This window comes from Artemia sp. Qi Xiang Cuo, chromosome 1 (genome assembly GCF_049724085.1).
Source record: "Artemia sp. Qi Xiang Cuo chromosome 1, ASM4972408v1, whole genome shotgun sequence".
NCBI lineage: Eukaryota > Metazoa > Arthropoda > Branchiopoda > Anostraca > Artemiidae > Artemia > Artemia sp. Qi Xiang Cuo.
In genome coordinates, this window is record NC_142794.1 from 94,632,680 (window position 1) to 94,655,968 (window position 23,289).

Below are 23,289 nucleotides of genomic sequence, written 5' to 3' on the forward strand. Positions count from 1 at the left end.
ATTTTAAACTATCTGCCTTTTCTCGTAATGTACAGTGTTCCCACTCGTGAGAAAAAATCACTAGATTCTTGAAAAAAATTACTAAATCAACACATTAATTACCAGATTATTGACTAGAAATAACTAGAATTATAATACCCTTTATTAGTATAATAAATGATTTTTTCATTTCTTTATCATTTTCAGTACAGACGCACCTGTAGGAAGGAAGTAAACCCCCCCCCCTAGATGTGGAAAAATATCTTTAGATTGATGTTTAGTTTTTTCTCAATTGAAAATTACCCTTGAAATTTTGATAAATACCGTTTGGCATCTTTAGGCAGAAAACAGGGCTGTCGTTTCGGGTGGGGGGTTTAACCCCCCCCCCCCCTCCAAAAAAAATGATTTGGAGAAAAAAAATATTACATTGCTCATGCCATTTGACTGTGCGGGTATGGATCTCTCTTGCCTTCCCCCCCCCTCCAATGAAACTGCTGTAGCTACTCCTCTCGCAGGGAATAGAACAAAATCCTTTTTGTCCCTCTATATTCCTGAAATGGTACTCTTGGCTTATACCCTTAGCGCTGAAAATTGGTTATCGGTGATCTAATCCAAATAATTCTATTTTTTCCTTGTCCATCCAAACCCCCACTTTTCCCCCAGAAAATATAGAAACTATTTTGCTTTTGTGGCTATGAAACTGGTTTTCATAGATCGTACTTTCCTTATATATCCTTAGCAGATTTTTATCCCCAGAGCTATCCTCAGGGGCTGCGTGGGTAACACAAAATCTAAAGGTATAGTTTTGGAACCTTAAAATGGTTATCCCAAACTTTTGATTGAACAATCTTTGAGGAAAAGGGGACGAAGGAAGGGGGCTAGTGGCCGTTCGATCTTCTTAATCACATAAAAAGTACACCAGAAATTTTAATTTCCGTTCAAATGAACCCTCTCCCGATACTCTAGAACCGTTGATTCGATACGATCGCACCGGGGTAAAAAAAACAAATTAACACGCATCCGGGATTTTCCTTCTGGTAAAAAATACCAAATCTAACTCTTTTGCAGATAGGGGCTTGAAACCTCAACAGTAGGATTCTCTGATACGCCAAATCCAATGATTTGACTTTAATTAAAATTCTTTAAATTTTAAGGGATGTTTCCTCCCTCTTTCAAAAATCAGACAATTTTTCATGGCTTCTTAGCCTTTTATGGGAAAAAATAAGCTTAATGAATCTTATATATTTGGAATCAACATAATAAGTCGATGATACTTCGTTTGATATCAAAATTCTGTTTCTAGAGTTTCGGTTACTATTGAGCCTTGTAGCTCCATACTTACAGTTCGTTATCACACTCTGTTTGATATGTTAGCACATAAATCCCAAAGCTTATAGAATAGAACGTTACCTGCGCTTTTTAGGTGTTTCAATTGCAAATAAAAGAATTTGGAGAATTGTTAGAGTTTCGATTAGATATTCGAAGTAAAAATTAAAATCATTAAACAACTTCCAGTGTAGATACCCCCCCCCCCATTACTCCTAACCAACTTCAATAATCAAAGTACAATCGATTCAATCTATCTAGTTATATTACAAATCCTATTATCTGAAACCAATTTTACGCATACCCTAACATTATTGATAAACTTCAAAGAGAAATTCCTCTACTCAAGCATTAGTGTAATTTTTAAAATATTCAGGAGGTTTTGGGACTGTCTACAACCACGCTTCTATTTAATGTTTTACAAATCAATTGGGAAATAATGAAACAAGTAAAAGGGAAAAATACTGTTTCTCTCGGTTTTGTTGTTTAACTAACTCTTTAGTATGCCTGTAAAACGCTGAACAAAACGTGACTCGGTGTTGTATTTTTGCCACCGTAGCCTCCTAGCTCAAAAAGATCATTTCACCTAATTATTACTACAACTACTATTAACAGCTCACTGAAGCACCCCAGCCACCTGAGGACAGCACAGATACGTAAGCTCCTGCTCCGTCCAAAACTGTTTAAAGCCTCCCTCTTTATAACCTCCCATTTCCATTAAATCTTTCCTTACAAAATCCTCCCACTTTTACATGTTACAAAATGTAACATGTAAAATAATAAGTATATAGATCTATAAATATAATTTTATGGATTTCTTGGACACTTTATTTGTAAATCATCCGAGTGCTAAATGAGCATTCATCTGGGAATCACAATTCTTCACAATCAAATAATACTATTTGGGAAAATGCTTTGAAATAATCAAAGGGTCATTTTAAAAGTCAAAAAAGCTAAAAATCAGTAAAGTATTTCAGATAAAAAAATATAGATCCCAGAAATACTTTAAACTCCAAACCGAGACAAGAATAAATACCGCAATTGTAGAATTCAAAGAAAAAAGATTCCAAATTTTTCAACTTATAATTATATTATTTTCGTTTGGAACAACCCGTAATTATCTCAAAGTTTGCATTAATGCGGCACGCTAGTAAAATTTTGATTTTACTTGCATTTGGGGTGTCAAATTTTGCACTGGAGTAGGGTCATATGAAGTTTGGTTAATTGCACCGTTTTTACTGGCTTGCTTAAAAAAATTTAATCTTTTAACTTTATTTTGAATAGTGGGTTAGTTTAGCTGACCAAACTCAGACGATATAGTATTCTTACTCCAACCTTACTTTAAGGAATCGGAATCTGCATAAAATCTGTGAGCCAAATAACAAGTTTTTTGTTACAAAATTAGAATAAAACTTGAAAGGAATGAAATGTTATTTCATGTCGTATGTTAGAGATTAAGACAGTTTTAATAGCTCAATTTACGAAAATCTTCTTCTTCTGATTATCACAGATTATTAATTTGTATTCTTCTTGTGAACATGGAAATTCTTATGATTTTCATCCTGGTTATTTCCTAAAATGGAACAAAAAGAAAAAATTACCGAGAACCTTGCCTCTTATTTTACTTTAATGTAAATGGGACAGGCTTTCAAGCTATCGATAACACTGTACTACTATCTTTGATGAAGAATCAGCATATAATATTGGCGGGAGTTCTATGGATGATGTTGAGGTTTATAGATTTTATTGTTTTATATGAAGATTAAATTTGTTGCATGGCTTTCAGAACCATATTATACTATTTTCGGTAAATTTAGAAAATCTCACACTAGACCCCAATTAATATTGTCTTTTCATTGAGCAAAAGAATCAATCTTTCAAGGTAGACCTAGGCTAGTGTGTCCAAGTCAATATGTATTTTTTTAAACCCAACGATCATCTGCATTTAGCGGGAGACATGGGTATCAGTATAAAGTGAGGGCTGTTGAGACGGAAACCATACAAAGTTTTGAAAACAAACCTTTAAAAAATTGCAAAATCCTTACTTAGTCTATGCCATTCCTAAAAAACCAGTTCACTTTATTTCATTCCCATCCCTATCTAATCTGCAAATATTTAGCACAAATTTTATGTTTCCCAGACATTTTGCCATACATCAATCTTTTTTCCCTCCTAATAGCCTACCTGTTAGCCTAATTGCATCAGCATTAAAGAAATCAAGAAAGAGAAAGAGTATAGGAAATGTAGCCAGTAAAATTTAGACAAACTACTTTTTGATATCTTTGAAAGGGATTAGATTAGGGAAATGAAACATACAGTAATGAATCCAGGGCCTAAAACATAGCCTATCCTAGGAAGGTAGGCCAATGCCAAGCAGTTATATTAACCCATGTAATAGGGTAAGACACCCAGTAGTTGGCCACCTGCCTATTCTTGGACAGAATGTAACTAACAGGGAACCTAGCTCTTGGCTAATGTGCTTAGAAAGTTTTTATACAAAGACAAAGCTGGTTTCCCTGGTCACTATTAGATATCCATATATGGATATCTAATAGTGACCAGGGAAACCAGCTTTGTCTTTGTATAAAAACTTTCTAAGCACATTAGCCTAGAGCTAGGTTCCCTGTTAGTTACATTCTGTCCGAGAATAGGCAGGTGGCCGACTACTGGGTGTCTTACCCTATCAGCTAATATAGGGTAAAAGACCTCTTTTTGGGGCATCATCAATATAGATATTACACAATGTTGGCTCAATCACAGTACCTTGTGGAACTTTAATTATTACTGTTGCAATTCCAGAAAAGAAAGATTAGCCTCCAGCACCATCAACCTTGACTGCTTGATTCCTATTTGTCAAGAAGGTCATTATCCAGCTGGTTGGAACTGAATCAATACTACTAGCATATAGTTTTATTTTCAGTCTTCTGTGACACACCTCATAAAAGTCAAGAAGCATGGCATCTACATCCACTTCTTGATCAATAAGTTCAGTTACATATTTATAGGCATCTAGAAAGTTTATCTCAGTTGATTTTCTTTGTCTAAAGCAATGTTAATTTGGGGTGACCAGCTCAATAGAATCAAGGTGCTTGATAAAAGACTTTTCAACACTTTTTCCACAGCTGATGTTACACTAATTAGTCTATAGTTCCCAGCTAAATCTTTGTTACCCCCTTTAGAAGTTGTAATATGTGTCAGTCTCTAGTCATCTCCATCCCTTACTTCTAAAGTGTCTAACTTTGGAATTGCTTAGTTAGCAGCTCAGCTAAATTGAACTTGCTTCCTTTATAAGTCTGGAGGAAATGCCATCAGGACCATTTGACTTATTATGATTCAGCCTTTTCAACTGTTTATAGAATCAAAACTGAGGGTATGCATAGAGCCATCAATAAGATAATTTGGCTCATCTGTTACAGTTGTATCATCTGGAGGTGTGAATACTGACTTAAACTGTTCAATTAGTAAATTAGCTTTATTTTTATGGTTAGTAATCAACTGATCTTGGGATGCTAAATGATTCACTTAATTTGTACCTTTTTTAAGGATATATAACTAGGAATATATATAAAAACTAAAAGAAAACTCTGAAACAATGATATTTTTACTTTATAATATGCTTAATGTTCTATTTGGCCAGTCAGATTATCATATTTCCTTCCTTTATTGTACAGTACACTTTAAAAAAATAATTTCAAATAATATTTTGCAAAATTATGCATTCAACCACACACAGAGAAGAATTAAAGAAGGAGAAGATAATCAGTTTAGTATAGGAGCTAGACTATAACATATGACTTGCCTAGATTGATATAATGGAGAAAAATTGTAAAGCTGTAGCATAGTGGCTCTCTAAAAGGAGACACGTTAAAACAAAAAGATTGACATTTTTAGATTAGGCCTACTAATTATACAGCCTACTTATTTTCATGGTTTTGTTTGTTTTGACAGTTCATTTGTGAAATTTCTCAAATGTAGCAATTCTACTGGGCAGACAGGGATGGCTCAAAGCATCCAGGCCAGGGGGGTGAGATCTCCTCATTTAAATGACTCCTAGATCATTGTATACAAGTTGCAAAATTTATTATACATTAATCCTTTATCATTTATACCTATCTACAAAACAAACAAGAAGCTAAAACGCAATTCCTCATTTTAATATGCATAACTAAGAACAGCTATATACAGAGTGGACCACTGCTGGACAATCTTGTTTAAGTCAATGGCATCAGTGAGGTCTTTTTCATTTGACAACAAAATGAGGGAATATAGTCAAGAAACAACAATGGCAGTTCTCAGCAAAGTCTTAACAAACTTGAGCTTGCTAAATGTTCTTTGGCAGCAGTAACTGCAACAAGTGCTGTTGCAGCCACTTTGCAAAAGCGATTAGCATGCTTAAGATATTGCCAGAAATTATTCTTTGCCTAGGACTTCTGAAGCAAGTAGTATCTTGGCAAAACTGAAAGCATCAAACTCTAATTAAATAGCAGTAGAAGCAGTAGATTCTCAAATGATGTTGATAGAACTGATATATTGAGATCTTGGCTTGACGTTGAGCTCAGCTGTCAAAATGAGATGGTCCAAGTCACTGAAGATGATGTCTGACCAAATCTGCCTCTGGATTGACTTCTCTCATTCTGCTAATCACTTTAGCACTGTCAATTAAATTGTTCATTTCATCCTCCAATATTCTTTCAAAAACTTTCTTCATAGTTTTAAGCATATCAATTGCGTCGAAGATATTGATCTCCTCTTCTACAAGTTTTTCCGTTGCTCTCTTGATCTTGTACATGATTTTTTTTTCTTTTCATAAACATGAGGCTAGCGAGAAATTCGAAGTTTAGAATCCTTTTCAGAAGGCCGCTAGCTTGTGCCTTTGTCATTGCATTGGTGTTCTTTAACTGTTTTGTTTCTTCAATGGCTGAAGCTATTGCTTAAAACAAAATAACTACTGCTTGTATGGTTTCAGGCCTTGCAGTTTACTGAGTTAGTGATCAGTTTGGAGATAAAGGCTGTTTTCAATTGAAGAAAGTTTTTCTTTAAGGGGGGGAAATACTTTGTAGATGAAGAGAAAAACACATATATATATTGTCAAGGATGTTGAAAATGTTGACTATCAAGAGATGAATTGTAACTATGTTCTTTTGCAATGTTTAGTCTATGGGCCTAGCAGGGAATATAAGGCACCTGGCAACCAAGAACTTCAGATATTTTCTGCTGGGCTCTTTTAAATTGACCAGACATCGCACTTGCACAGTCATAAGACTGGGAAGCTAGTTTATCCAGAAGAATTCCTCTCCTTGACAATGTTCCTATTAAACTTTCTGCCATACCCTGCCCAGTTTTGTCATTAGCCTTGCTAATATCTAATAGTTTCTTTTTACGTTTCCCTTCAAGCTGATATAGTGGATGATGACTGCAACCTTATCAGAATATGGAGTATCAATTATCATATCTGCCAGCAAAGAATAGAATTCTGAATCCATGACTTCGTTGAGGATCTTCTTCCTGACTTCTGCTTAAAGACAGTCAATGAAATTATCCTGAGGAATTGTGCGTAATTCATGAAATTTGTATTGTCTACATTTGGTATTAAGAACTGTCACGTATCTTGCAAGAAGTTGAAAAGATTGAACAAAGTCCCCAGTTTGTTTTTCAGCTCTCCTAAGGCCAATGTCTGTCACACTAGGGCCCTTGTAATGTCCAAAATATTTTCTCAATTCTTCTGTTTGTCTCTTCATCTTTTGCTTGCTGCAAAACCTCAGTCTGAATGCTTTTATCAAGTAAGAAATTCACATGACTGCTGTTATTGACGAAGGGACAAAAACTTGACAAAGCTGCATTGTGTGACTTGGAGGAAAAATGACTTGCCAGTTTTCCTTTCTTTGCCTTTACTTTGCTCTTAATTTTTTGACATTGCCACAGACTGTCTTCCACCCAAGCCTTTTTGGATTGGTTGCTCCTGGGACCACTAGAGAAAGGAAAACACACAAAGCAGAAGGCAGGATCTTTCTCAATATTGTATTCTAAGAACTGGTAATCCTTGTACCATCCCAAAGGAAAAAGCCTCTGTTTCCTTTTTTATTTTGAAGAATCAACTGGAAATACAAGCAGCTTTGGTTGATTATGACCAAACGAAATAAGGTACTTCCTTTGGTTTTCGTTAGGGATTGGCTTACTTATTCCTGGACTTTTGGGAACTATACATTCAAATAGTCATTGTAACTTTTGACAAGAACTACACTAATTCTTGATATATTAAGAAGTTATTCAGTGCAATTGACTGTCAACTATTTATATAGCTCAAACACAGAAGATGATGTTGGTAGTATTTCCACCAAGATCTCTCTTGCATTAAATGTAAAATTTTCCCAGGCAGTCTTAACAATGTCACTGGAATCCGTAACTAATGGTATAACACATTCCAGCTTGATGACACATATAAAAATATCTTGTTGGGTCTTTGATTGGAAAAGTCTTGCCCTATATTTAACTCCTTCTCATCATTTGTGTTGATTGACAACATGACATCAAAAATTAGGCTACAATAAAGAGCTGGAGGCACACATTTGGAATAAATTTATATCTAACTTCTGTTCCTTATAAGTTGCTCATTACTTTTGTCCCAGGCCAAAAATTTCCTCCCGAATAGAATAAGCTATGCCAGTGTTTTCAAAAGCACACCTGTCCTGTTGAAAAAATTCTGGGTGCACAACTGAATCTTGCTTGTCCTGTTCAAGTTTTGTATCCATCTCAACTTCATGTTGTAATCAAGTTCTTTTCACTGTTCTGTGTACATTTGCTTTGAATGAGTCATGTGGGGCTCCTTTTCTTTGAATTCTAATCACTTTTCCATAGCGTTTAGAAATTTCTTGCCTTCTTTTCACTCATAGTGAAAGTTTGACCAACACTCCAAACTACTGAGCTATCAGACAAAAATAAATCATATGTGAGCATAAAAAGATTTTCATGGTGAGTTGCTAGGCTACCAGTCCAGTCACTTCAAACTTGGTTTAATTTAAACGACTTTGTTTAAATACAAATTTATTAAATTGATAAAAAATATAAAATACAACGACCCTGTTCTATTTACATGCAAATTCGATTTTTGGTATCTATGACTGAAGGTAAGCAGTGCTAAAATCAAGCTTGTTTACTGAGAAGTTTGAAAATGCAGAAGTCTTTCCAGGAGAAGGAAGTGAAAACATAAACTGTTTTCAGAATTGAACTCATGGAACCTTAATGAGCTCAAAATAAACAACTTGTACGACTTCATGAAAACCAGGGGGATGAGAGCCCCCCCTCCAACCCCCCTCCAGGCCACCCCTGTGGACAAGCAGGATCATTTATAGTTTCGCCTGAAAAATTATCAGGGCTGTGTATTGGACCATCAGCAGGGAGGAGGTGCATTGGCACGTGAATTGACTAACATATTTGTAAAGAGCATAAAAAGAGGATTCACCTTGTCCCTATGCCAGTTGTGGAATCTACATGTAGATCTCTCCTAGAAGCTTTAATGTTTTTCACTTAGCCTTGTAGTCCTAACTTATTTATCTTTTCAATATAAAAGAAAGTTGGTCCTGAAATTAGTTATTGGTAACATGCTAGAATGGTGGCCTCTTACAGGGAAACATGGCAAAATTCTATGTGAGGGTCTTCTGTCTTCCTTGGAAAGTAGTTCAGAAAGGTGAATAAAGCTTTCAGGAATGAACTCAGAGCCTTTATGATCAGCTGGGAAAGTATTTTGAAGAATCAGCCTTAACTCCTTCATCCTCCTAAGAGACCATTGATGACCTATTGCTGTCTTTACATTAGCTGATACAAGCAAAATATTAAACAAACAGATCATAGGCAGCGCACAACTAGCCCCCCCCCCCCACACCCATCATTTCCCCAAACACATCCAATCAAAATTTTGAGATAGAAATTCTGTTCATATTAGTTGATTTCCAGATAGAAAATATGTTTTTGAGGAGGACACTCCCCCACAACCCTCAGGGCAAGGGTTGTAAGTTATGCCCTGGGGGCATATAAGGTTTTTATAGAATGCGTTGTCTTAGAAACTTCAAAAAGGGCTCATTCGATTGAAAATTGAAATGGCTAGTGCCCTTTTTAATAGTTGAAAGTGATTGGAAGGCAACCAACACCCCTTCCATGCCCACCATTTCCCCAAACATATCCAATAAAAATTTTGAGATAGCCATTTTGTTCCATGTAGTTCAAAGTTCAGGAAATTATACATTTGAGCAGGACGCTCCCACCACAGTGTTCAGGGCAAGGGTTATAAGTTATGCCCTGGGGGCATATAAGGTTTTATTGAAATCTTTGTCATAGAAACTTGAAAAATGGCTCATTTGATTGGAAATTCAAAGGACTAGTGGCCTTTTTAATAGTCGAAAAGTGATTTGTGGACAACTGACCATGCCCACCTTAACCCAAACACATCCAATCAAAATTTTGAGATAGCCATTTTGTTTAACATAGTTGAAGTTCTGGAAATTAGGTCTAAGAGGATGACAACCACCCTAAGAGCCCTTAGGGTAAGGGTTGTAATTTATGCCCTGGGGGCATATAAGGTTTTTATCAAAATTGTTGTTGTAGAAACTTCAAAAGGGCTCATTTGATTGGAAATTGAAAGGGCTAGTGCCATTTTTAATAGTTGAAAGTGATTGGAGAGCAACTAATGCCCATCTTACACCCATTATTTCCCCAAACGGATCCAATCAAAATTTTGAGATAGCCATTTTGTTTAACGTAGTTGAAAGTTCTGGAAATTAGGTCTTAGAGGATGACAACCACCCTAACAGCCCTTAGGGTAAGGGTTGTAATTTATACCCTGGGGGCATATAAGGTGTTTATAGAAAGTGTTGTCGTTTCAAAAAGGGCTCATTCAATTGGAAATCGAAAGGCCTAGTGCCCTTTTTAATAGTCAAAAGGGATTGGAAGGCTTGACATTTTTATGGTAAAGATCAATGTGGGTATAATTTATTATTTTTTTTTTTTTTTTTTTTTGTTTAGACCAGGGCACTTCGTATTAAAGGAGTTGTTGTGGGAACTTCGAAAAGTGCTCATTCAATTGAAATAGAAAGGGCTGATGCCCTTTTGATTTGAGGGCAACTAACCCCCTCTCACGCCCACCCTCCCATTTGCCCATTATGTTTAAAAACTAAATGTTGCCTTATGATTTAATCAAAATGCACTGTGTTAATGCTAATTCCCAATAAGGCATCTCAGCAGTATCCCAAGAATGACCGAGTGTATTATGTTCAAACTTTCAAGGCTACTTCTGCTCTTAAAATTTAACCAAATCAAAATAGCGTAAGTTTATCCAAGCTGTCAAAGAAAGTAAACAGTTTTTTTTTGCAAAAAAGCTATTTTTTTGACAAAATTTGCACTTTACTGAAAAAAATACAAATGTGCATTGTCAGTTTAATATACATATACTGATATTTAGTAATCAGAATGTTAATATTATTTGTTTATTAAAGTTATAAAAGTAAAAACATTTATATTTTTTCAGTAAAGTGCAAATTTTGTTCTTGCCTTGGGAAGGCATAGGGGTTTTGAGTCAAACTTATGTTAATTTCTGCTCGTTTTGAGCTTGACTCGGTTATTTATTGTGATTTCTGCTCGTTTTGGGTTTCATTTATTTATCAATGCTGATTTGTGGTAGCTACATGCTTGGTAGATTATTTGATTTTATTTTTGCTCATTTTTTTTAATGGAGTTCTTTACTTTTCTTTGAAAAACTTATTTTTTGGAAAAAGTTTTTTTAATTAGTCTAGAGTAAGATTCCCATTAATCAGACAGTGCCTAATCTCGGACAAATCTTAATTAAAATGCATCTTGTCTAAACTTGAACAACATGCTCCTAATCTTGACATGATGTGTATAGATGTAGACAGCTGGGATTAGCTAATAGTTTAGACTAGGCTAGTTGAGATTGGACTGCTGCAATCTAGGAAAATTCTGTTTTTGAAAGTTTGGACTTAGACAAGAGTTGCCCTACAGCCTAACAGTCTAACGAGAATAATGAATAAACAAACAAAGTGAAAATTTCGATAGGGCAACCGCCTCTCTTCTTCAGCGCAAAACGAAATAATATATTCAAGAAAAGTGCCAAAGAAAAAAACAAACGTGAAAAGCCAATGTGAAAAGAACCAAAAAACCAATGAAAAAACCAAAAAGTTAAAAGATGAATAAAATTCAATAAAAGCCAAAAATTGTAAGAATTAAAACCTAATGCCTAACAACCATAAAAGCGAGTCATTCACCAATATCTGCGATTTGCAAAAAATCCAAAAAATTTTGAACTGCCATTCACTTTGTTTGTTTATTCAGTATCTCCGTTTGGCCTTAAAACTCCATTTTAATCGTTTCCTTTTCTTATATTGGCAGACTAATGTGGTTTAAGAAATTAAAAAGAATTAGAAAAAAAAACGGAATCATCATGCCAGAAAAAATCTTGAAAAAAAAACCTAACCTGAATCCACTAGTGGTTATTATGCTCTCATAAAAACAACAAAGCCTCTTTTGACACCTGTCATACTTTTTGCTCCATAATTAAACATTGATGTTATTTTATTTAGTAAATGCTATGTAGTTTAAAAAAAGCTATGATAGCATCTGCTTTGTCTTCTCTGTGAGTCTGATTTTAAAGTGATAGCAATCCTCGAAGTTCTTCTAATGGGCCAGTGGTTGTGATGTAACATATAAAAAGATACTTGGACAGTATCACAAATGTCTGGATAGACTTATGATCAGAGGTTAGAAGAAATTCTGCACATTTTAGATCACCCACTTGCTGATACATCTTCTGTCCTTTTTTGTCCCATTTGTAATAGTTTGTCCTATTATTGGTATCACTTATTTTTTTTTCTCTGTCCTTTTAGAAAACCCTTTAAATAACTTTTTAGTTGCTTTTCTAAAACAGATTTTCAAATAAAACTGTTATTTTAACTAAAATTATGTTCTGCAGCAGATAAGGTAGAGAAAAGTTGTTTACTGAGCTTAAATATTTCTGTTTCTTAAAAAGGGAACTAGAATCCCAAAATTTTGTTTGAATATAACTCATATCTGTTTTCTAAAACCGCTAATTTAATACAATCAACCCTGAAAAAGTGCACTACAAAAGAAATTCTAGAGTGTGTTTTTTTTTCTTTTTTTTTGGGGGGGGGGTATCTGCTTTTTAGAACTTGTGATTTTGACTTGATATTCGCATATTACAGGGTTTGTTTTGAATTAGTCAACACTGCTCTTGCATTGACAGCAAGGTGAGACTTGTAACTCCATCTTAAGCATAGCTGATGTGTACGGGAACTCATAGGGAATTATTTGATTGCCTATTTTCTTTCTTCTCTAAAATCCAAAGTAGTAAATTATTCCTGGAATAAATAAATAAATTGGTATTTTCATAGCCTTTGTTCAATATTGTGCCTTTTTGCCAAAGGCAATATTGTGCCTTTGTTCAATATTGTGCCCAATAGGGAATTATTTGATTGCCTATTTTCTTTCTTCTCTAAAATCCAAAGTAGTAAATTGTTCCTGGAATAAATAAATATATTGGTATTTTCATAGCCTTTGTTCAATATTGTGCCTTTTTGCCAAAGGCAATATTGTGCCTTTGTTCAATATTGTGCCCAATAGGGAATTATTTGATTGCCTATTTTCTTTCTTCTCTAAAATCCAAAGTAGTAAATTATTCCTGGAATAAATAAATAAATTGGTATTTTCATAGCCTTTGTTCAATATTGTGCCTTTTTTCAAAAGGCAATATTGTGACTTTGTTCAATATTGTGCCCAATAGGGAATTATTTGATTGCCTATTTTCTTTCTTCTCTAAAATCCAAAGTAGTAAATTATTCCTGGAATAAATAAATAAATTGGTATTTTCATAGCCTTTGTTCAATATTGTGCCTTTCATTTTTGTATGTAGGATTAAAAAAGGAACCATAAAGGAAACAGAAAAATGTATAGAAGAAAATCATGAAAATATAAAGATTTCAGTGAGAGAGGGCTGTACAGTTTGTTTTCTATGCATAAAATAACCAAAAGTCCCCTAGAACGATCCCTGAAAGCTTTAAGTCTATCCAAAGGAACAGTTTTTTTTTTACTATTTAGTGCACCCCATTTTTAGGCTAACTTATTTTTTTTTTACTTTTACTTGGGATACTTTGGCTCAATTATAAGGATATGGTTTCAAACTTTTCAGAGAAACAACCCTTCATAGATAACCTTGGCTCAATTATAAGGATATAGTTTCAAAGTGAGCAGAGAAACAACCCTTCACAACTACTTCAGCCCCTTATTAACTCCTATGCTTATTGGCATTGATCCTAAGCACATAAATTTGATAAATTATTTGTAAATACTGGATTTGTTTGTATTGTAATACTTCAATGAAAACTATTCAACACTAGAAAACTAGCTATGTTTAGGACTCTGCATGCGCATTATTTATCAAGCTATCTCAAGACTCAGAAAGTGTGTGTTGGGGGGGGGGGCTAGTGATAAAACCAAATACACGAAGTGAAAAATACTTCAGATCAGTCCTATTATAAATACTTATGTTTATTTTGTCATTTGGCAAGTTTTCTTATGTTTTTTAGAAGTCCAAGTACATGTGCGAAGTACAAGTACAAGAAAAAAAGTATTTTAAGTAAGGCTCCTCTTTCTGAAGTTGAAAGAAATATTCAAAGTTGTTATGGTTTATCCATCCCTGCTTCTATTTTCCATATGAGTGGTTTGTTTCTGGCACTTTTGTAAAGGAAATCAAACGTTCACTAATTCAACGAAATTAAAAACCCTATATAGATTCTGACCTCTAGCCGCTTTTTGTTATGAAATAAAAAGAAGGTTTTTCCAAATCTTCTGAATTTTTCCAAATTAGATCTTCCCTCTTCCCCCCAATTATTGTGTAATTATCAGGGTAAGTCAACTTTATCGAGGAGGCCTCAACAAGGACAAGACATTTTGGAAGAAATGTGTGATTAAATCGATTCTTAAAATTTCGAGGAAATCTCAAATTTAGAGTTAAAAAAAAAGAAAAATTGTCTGTTTTTGCCTATCTGTGGGTATTCTTTTTTTAAGCTTGCGTTTAAAGCTTGAATTATTGTTTATTCTTCTTTAAAAAAAACTCCTTTTTTGGGCAAAAATTTCTAAAATTAATATCAATCAAAATGAGCTTGGTTAAGACAAGCAGACATAAAATCGGATAATAATTCAAGTCTAAAACAAATAGATATTTCTACTAATGAATAAATTAAACCCAAAACGAACAGAAATGCAAATTGATAATCAAGGCAAATTTCAAACACAGAATCATCGCAAACATTAGCAGGACAACTGTCCACTAAACCTTCTGAAGGCCAGACCGACATTTGCTCTTTACTGAATCAAATTATATTTTAAGCATTTTCTCTTATAGAATTGAAATATATAAATCCCCTGAAATTTATTTTTGGAAAAAGGAGGTTTTTGGTCAAGAATAAATTAACACAAACAGAAATGAAAACAAATAGTCACATCAAACATAAAAATAAAAGGAAACCACTATAGGTAAATCCTAAAACAAATAAAAACTAAGACACATAATCAAACTACTAACAACTCACTGCAGCACCAAGCCGCCTGAGGTCAACACAGGCGCGTATGCTCTTCCTCCATCCCAATCTATTAAATCTATTCCCAGGAAGTTTCCATTTCTTTTAAATCATTCTTTATGACATCCTCCCAGCCCAACCGCGGACGACCTGCTTTCCCTTTAGCCTTAGACGATTGACCAAAAGGGACAATCTTTGGCTACACTGAAAATAAACAATTATTATTACAAAAACACTAGGGCTGCTGCCTATAAATCTTTTAATGGCTATATCATAAGTCGCCCTTAACTGATAAAGATCTTTATTTGTATCCAAGGTGGTATCTAGGAGGGGTTAGGGGGTTTGACCCTCCTTCCGAATTTTTGTCCGACTCGTAAAAAAAAAAAAAATGCAGATGAACAAAAATTTCGCTGCGTTTTTTAAAGCTCTTCTGTAACATCCTCTTCCAAAAAAATGCCTGAATATGACTTTGTTTTTAGTAATGTCCCTTTTTTTCAATTATTTATAGTATCAAAAATAGTGATATTGCAAGGCTACTCAAGGCTTACAAAAAACGTTGATGCTACTTTCCTCTTAAACCGCTTTACCATCATTTGCATTTTATTGGAAACGAGACGCTTTTAGGACAGTACTTTTCAAACAATTGATACAAAATTTGTGTGTCTAGAATCATTACAAAAACAAAGCTAACATTTAAAACATACATAAGCTTTGACATTAGTTCCTTTAAATCTCAGCAGTTTTTTTCTTATTTTTCGAGTTTTTAATGTCGAAAGGGAAATTTTAATAAATATATTTCGTTCTGATTAAAGCACAAACGACCCTGGAGCCTTTAGAAAGTTTAGGGACAGTAGCCTACTCTTGTTTTTGGAATTTCCGTTTGTTTTCAGTGCGACTTCTCTTCATTTTACATCTCGTTAGTTCATTGATAGAAATTTCTTCGTTTTAAGTTTCAATCACTACAAGACTTTAAGACCGTTCTTTTACTCATCTTTGTGCTAAGATCTTACATCTATTGACAAAGAACGCTTAAAACTGAAATCTTAGCACTGAGATCTTACATCTTATAGCGTTCTTTTGCAAACGTATTTCATCATTCTGCTCTGCTCAGTGGTCTAAGAACAATGATGAGTATATCGTCATTGTTCTATATGGCAGAAAAATGGCGTCCTTCACACTTTTTGCTAACATCAGTGAGCTGTAAGATCTGAGTTAAAAGGACGGAAATCTTTGCAGAAAGACGTGACATCTTAGATGTAAGATCTTAGTGCAAAAGAACGGGCATTTTATCTCTGCACGTCATGGGTTTTAATGTGGCCATTTAATTTTATTTGAAGGCCTTTTTTCTAAAGATTTTAAAACTGAATTTTTGGTCTTTTTAATTAACCTAGTTTTATTGTTAATTAATCTAAAGAATATTTACTGAGTTTTTGCAGTTGTTCAGCTTAAGGATCAAAATGATGCATTGTATGGGATTAACAATGCTTCTTGACTATTAATATTCTTGCGTTTGAACTGAGTTTGAACTCTGGATCCCGTTATACCAAGCCGAGTTCAAACCCACATCTTCACCACACAGCAAGATCAAAATGTTGAATTCTAATCTAAATTTTTGACAAAATTTGAATATTCAATTGAAGTCTTAGATCAACACAACTTACCAATAGTAGTTTGAGTGGACGCCCTTGAAAATTGACGTATCTAAATGCATCATTTTATTAAAATAATCTGTATTGTTATATTTTGCTGTAATTGTTTGTTTGTTTAAATAAATACATGTCAAATTCATGTATTAAAAATAGTTTTGTTTCGTTGTCTTAGAAAAGGGTGGTATGAATCAATTCAAGCAGATTTTTGCTCCAAGTTCTTTGCTTTAATTGCTGTTCCCTTAGTTCTGAAATTTTAATTAAGGAGTTTACTTTGGTTGAAACTTCAGGACTCATCAAAGTAAAGAAAAAAAAATGGAATTTTTTGTGCAAACGCTGAAACCATATTTTTCTTTTAAAATTAATTGTCCTCGTTAAGGTTCTGGTTGAGTCTACTTACCATGAAAATTTTATGGCAGTAAAAGAAAAACGATTTCTCTCCGTTTCATGGTTTTGCGAAACAATACAACTTGCTTTTTACAATTTGTTTTGTTCATCTAAGGCTTGCATGACCCAGTTTATATGCCTATTAAGTTGTTAACTGATCATGGATAAAACAGATTTGAGTCTATTTTCGGCGTCATGCTTTATCTGCTGACCCTGTTGGTCTTAATTAATCTGAAAAGAGATGGTTTGTCGAGTTTCAGCTGTCACATATTGATTCAAATGATGTTCAAAATATTTAATTTTCATTCAGGTGTATCTGGCCCTGTCTATATGCCATGTCTTTTGTGACAGGTTTTCCCAAGTTGCAGTCTTTTGGTCTGAAATGATTGAACCAACTTCTAATGAAATAGGCTAACTAAACCAAACAAATTCGTGTCCTACGTGAAAAGAAATATGATTTTGGACCCTTTCCGGGGAAAGTTTTTTTTTTTACCCAACAGCCTATGGGTATAATTATCAAGGTTTCAAGAAATATTGCATGTCCTTTTTCAGGCGAACCGTTTTGAGACAAAATGTTTTTGCACCCTTAGTCATTTCCAATAGCGTAAGATATTGAGTCCCTTACTGTCTTAAAATACTCCTTGGAAGGTTTCTCCCTTCCCGCGATATTAACGACACGCTATTTGATACTCTGTGGGGATATAGGCCTACTTTCTTTTGGTCTACCTACTACTTCAACATGCTTAGAAATCAGGTTCCAGTTGGGTAAATAGTTCAAAAAATGTTGGCGGATGGTAGACTTGCATGTTAAGTGCCCCCAAATTTCCTCCATGTAGAAACAAAAATGAAGGCCCCTTGCCTCCTCAGTCAATCTCCACCCGGTCACAAATATTGCATTTTGATAACCTAGATGTGTAGTTTCTTTTGATTTACCTATAGTCCTACCCCAAGTGAAAGTTGAAGTTCCACTTGACCTTCCAACTTCCCCTGGAAGTTTCAACGTAATCCCCCTTGCTGTTCCTGACATGATGAAGATACGCTATTTTGATGATGTAGATTCGTTGTTTCTTTCCTGCTACATTGCTACTTCATTAGGAGTAGATTCTAGTCAATAGGGGCTTATTGTACAAAACATTTTAAAAGGTTTGTAGAAAAAATCCTTAGACTATCTTGCTCTGCCCCCTCACCCGCTTGTTAACCTCGTAAATATAGTGTCTTTCAATTTAGAGTACTACTTCAGCATAAATAGATTTTAGTGCTACAAGGGCTTAAAGTTTTAAAAAAATTGGACAAAAATTGTGAAGCTCCTCTTCTTCCTGTCTGCAAGTTACTGTTTGAGGTCTAAACACCCTCTTTGTAAAAAAACCTCCCAGAAAGTTTCATTTGTAAAGCCAACCCTGAGATGTTGCAATCACGCCTTATGGATAACCTGGCAACACATAGTATGTCCTGATTTACCTCTTCACTTAACCGTGGATTGATTCTGAGCCATATAGGAGTTTATACGGTGAAAACTTTTAGGTTGACTGGAGGCGAAACTTATTTAGTCCTTCCCTTAGCGCAAAATTTGAATTTTTCGATACTACCTGAAAGTTTCAACTCTATCCTCGGAGGCTATCTGAAGTATTGCAGGTATTAGATTTTGATATGTAGAATTTTATTTATATACCTGTAGCTTTTCCCCCAATTCATAGTTCAAAGTTGACTTGCCTCCTCCCTTCAACACTCCTTGAAAGTTTCAATTTGGTACCCCAAACTTTTCCCCAAGATATTGCAGAAACTAAGACACGCAATTTTGACAACCTTATAGTGCATATTCTCTTTGGATTTACCTCTTTTCTTGACTGTGCCTAGATTATAAATCCCATTGGAGCTTAAAGTATAAAAGTGTTCTGATGGCTGGAGAAAAAAAAAATTGTTTTCTCCTTATTCGCCCCTCAAAATCATAGTGGAAGCCTGGTTGCCACAATTCCCCCCAACTTTGGCCAAAATATTACAGATATGTTATTTTGATGAACCAGATGGACATAGTGTCTATTGATCTTCATGTCCTCCTCTTCAGTACAGATTTGAGGTCTGCTCGACCGCCTCCCCAACACTGCCTGGTAGTTTCAAGGTGATATCTCAAACTATTTCTGAGCCATTACAGGTAGTTTGAAAACTCAAGTGCATATACCATCTTTTCATTTACGCGGGTACTCATGTCGCTTGCTCATTATGGACCTCCCCAATACTGCCTGGTAGTTTCAAGGTGATCTCTCAAGCTATTCCTGAGCCATGACAGGTAGTTTGAAAACTCAAGTGCATATAACATCTTTTCATTTGCGTACGTACTCATGTCGTTTGCATATTATCGACCTCCTCCCCAACACTGCCTGTAAGTTTCAAGGTGATCTCTCAAGCTATTCCTGAGCCATGACAGGTAGTTTGAAAACTCAAGTGCATATAACATCTTTTCATTTAAGCGAGTACTAATGTCGTTTGCACATTAGTGATCTCCTCCCCGACACTGCCTGGAAGTTTCAAGGTGATCTCTCAAGCTATTCCTGAGCCATTACAGGTAGTTTGAAAACTCAAGTGCATGTAACATCTTTTCATTTACGTGATTATTCATGTCGTTTGCTCATTATCGACCTCCTCCCCAACACTGCCTGGAAGTTTCGAGGTGATCTCTCAAGCTATTCCTGAGCCATGACAGGTATTTTGAAAACTCAAGTGCATATAACATATTTTCATTTACGCGGGTACTCATGTCGCTTGCTCATTATGGACCTCCCCAATACTGCCTGGAAGTTTCAAGATGATCCCTCAGGCTATTTCTGACCCATTACAGGTAATTTGAAAACTCAAGTGCATATAACATCTTTTCATTTACGCGGGTAGGCTACTCATGTCGTTTGCACATTATCGACCTCCTCCCCAATGCTGCCTAGAAGTTTCAAGGTGATCTCTCAAGCTATTCCTGAGCCATGACAGGTATTTTGAAAACTCAAGTGCACATAACATCTTTTCATTTACGCAGATACTCGCGGGTACATTTACGCGGAAACGTGGATGTTGTTTCAAAATTATACGCTTGTGAAATTCTTGGAACCAAGGCCTAGCAAGCGATCCCTAAAAGTTTTTCTACCAAGACCTTTCTGTGAACAATGGCCAATTTATATAATTTAGGTCCATTGTCTTTGGGGACGTGGGGGTTATATTGACCCTTAGGTATGCTTATTAAACTGTTCAATGTTTCTGAGTGGAATGACGATCTTAAAATTTGGATGTAGTATCATTGGATTAATCGGGAGCTGGGTATCAGAAAAGGTCACAGGAGAGAGGCTGGTTGCGCTTAAATCACTCTTGGCTCTTAATAATGACAGGAGAATATTTACTTTGCAATGAACCCTCTCCTAAGTTTCTATAACCACCCTGTCATGAGCAGGGGCGCAGCTAAGGGGAGGGGGCCCAAAAGTGCTGGCGCGTAGCGCCGAGACCTTTGAATTTCGACTGTTTTTTTGTTTTAATTTAGCTTATGTGTCAGCATTTGTCGGCACATATCCCCCCCCCCCAAACTTAAAACCCAAGCTGCGGCCATTTGTAAGTTTTTGACCAATGGCAAAACGTTCTAACCTATGTCTGTGCCTCCTTCTCTCCTTTCACAATAAAATCCCTATTTTTCGTAATTAGAAGTAATGTTCAAACAATTTTTTTATGTATTTATTTATTTGAAAACCTGTCTTCATCAACAAAGAAAGAAAAGAACATTAAAAAAAAGCAACACGCACACACAATAACCGACCTTATACACAAACAAAACGACAAGAACACAAAACAACAACAGACATGCCACAACAAGAGGGAGCAGTAAAAGGGGAAAATGAAAAAGCAGAAAAAAGTTCCAAAAGTACTAGGTATCATGTCATCCTGGTGGTATATTTAATGGAACTTTTGAAAACTGAAATTATGGCTTTTTTGATTGGATGTTTTTGGCGGAGGTGGGTTGAAATAGAGAATGAGACGCCGTTTGGTTGCCCTCTGAACATTTTTTACTCTAAAAAACGGCTCTAGATCTTTCAGTGATAACACTCCGAATTTTCTACCGTCACTCTTTCTAGACGAAGCGATGAGAAACAAAAAAAAACAACAAAAACCAATAGGTAAATATATTGAAGGCTTATGACACTTAACTTAGGTAGCGCCACTGTTCTGCCTGTGAAATGATATTTAAGCTGTTTGGAGAGTTTAAAAACGGCGTGGGGTCGCCACTTTTATTTGTAAACGTAAAAAGTTATGTTATGATAATTTATAGTTTCAGCAAAATTTATTGTGGTTGGTTACCCTCTGATCATTTTTGACCTAAATAGGCTCTAGAACTTTCAATTTCCAATTGAATGAGATCCCTCCGAAGTCTCTTCCATCATTCCTTCCAGACGCAGACGAAGTGGTGAGAAACAAATGATAAATAAATACATTGAAGGCTTATAGTAATTAACTTAGGTAGCGTTACTGTTCTGCCTATGAAATACGAATAGCATTCAAGCTGTTTAGACAGTTTAGAAACGAGGTCGAGGTCATCACTCTTATTTATAAACCTTAAATAAGTATTTTGTGATAATTCATAATGATAGTAAATCCTATAGTAATATCTGGTTCTCCAATATTTTACTTATAAAAGAGAAAATGTACTCACGGCTTTCCCGGTTCCCAATAAAAGGAAAAGAGAAAAATGGACAGAAAATTTTGTTCCACTTCTTTCCAGTCTTCAATCGAGGGTTCTTAGGATGATTTGTAGTGTCGGGGAGGGGTTTTTCATCATGCAGGGATGTCTTTTCATAAACAATTCTTAATATCATACACAAAAAGCTCATTGATTCTAGTGGTTTTCATAGCTCCTACGTCACTAAAAGCTGCTGAGTTTGTAAACCGAGCTTATAATGTGACTTATCTTAAATTTCCCGTTTAAAACGAGGGAATTTGGAAATTTGGTGTTTCCTGGGGGCTGCTCTCAATCCATTTTAGAGTTGTCCCGTCCTCCTGTGAAGGAGGGATTCTGATAATAAATCATACAAAATTACTTCACCAACTTTTTACCTGTGCTTTTTGTTCCAAGAAGCCGAGGTGGGTTATTTACCATGTTCCTTCAAATTCAGGAACTCCAAAATCACCGGAGATTAATCATCAGTCTATATCATATATTCACAAAAGAAAATGTTGATTTATTTGTTGTTTGCATGTAGGCTATGTGATCTCATACAAAGTAGATAGGCCCAACAGCAAAAATCAATAGTTTCATGGGGAAAAATAGTCTAAGCTCACCCGTAATTTCAGTTCAGTGAGCTGAAAGGTTACTACAATTAGTTAGTACTGAAACAACATTATATATGTATATATATATATATATATATATATATATATATATATATATATATATATATATATATATATATATATATATATATATAGGTACTCCTGTATTATTCAGAACACAGTCGAGAAGTTAAGTTAGGTTAATCGTAATCAAATATACCAAAATATGACGAAAATATAATAGTTTAGTTTATAGAATAATATAATTTGGGCTATATATTTGCATATTAGGGTGTGTGGGGGTAAAGTAACCTGACTTAACATAACCTTACCCCCACCCCCTAATGTGCAAATATATAGCCCAAAATATATAAGTCCAATGCATTCTGTCACCCGTAACTTGTCTTTGTGGGTATGAAAACCGGTTTTATAGATAGTACATCCAGAAAACACCTCAAGTTTGTTCTTAATAATACAGGACTACCTATATATATATATATATATATATATATATATATATATATATATATATATATATATATATATATATATATATATATATATATTAGGGTGGTCCTTAGGAAATGGGGAAAAAAATTTACTCTTTTTTTATGGGGCACAATCTGAAATGATTGCATTCTGATTATAATTGAATAATAAACAAATATTTTAGTATTATTTTCAATTTCAGAGGTCCCTACCATAACTGTTAGAAATGTGTAAGCAAGTTTTGATTTAAAAAAACGCACGTTTTAAATGTGTAAGCAAGTTTTGATTTAAAAAAAAAATGCCGTTTAGTTAAATAATATCAAACATGTTGAGTTGCTGTACACAAAACAGAAAATAAGTGATTGGAAGTAGTGTCCAGCAATAGTAATAGTGTCCAGTCACTTCAATTGTCCAACTACACAGTTCACATTTTATTTTAAATTTAATTTACCGGCTATGATTTTATGTCGATGGATTCAGCTTAGGGCGAATTGCCTTCCAATCCAGAGCAGGCAAACAGTGTTCAACAGGGGGATAGTACATCCTGATGGTCGGTATGTGTGTCCTCT

The 23,289-nt window shown here is 34.9% G+C and overlaps 1 protein-coding gene across 1 annotated transcript in view; it reads left to right on the forward strand.

Annotated features, from left to right (window-relative positions):
* Positions 1-3,005: 3,005 nt before the first annotated feature.
* Positions 3,006-23,289, forward strand: part of Pcl (polycomb protein Pcl) — a 78,219-nt gene continuing 57,935 nt past the window's right edge. Inside the window, exon 1 of the mRNA XM_089096934.1 lies at positions 3,006-3,037. Coding sequence (XP_088953060.1) covers positions 3,023-3,037 — 15 coding nt within the window. The 5' untranslated portion in view covers positions 3,006-3,022. The remainder of the gene's footprint in view (positions 3,038-23,289) is intronic.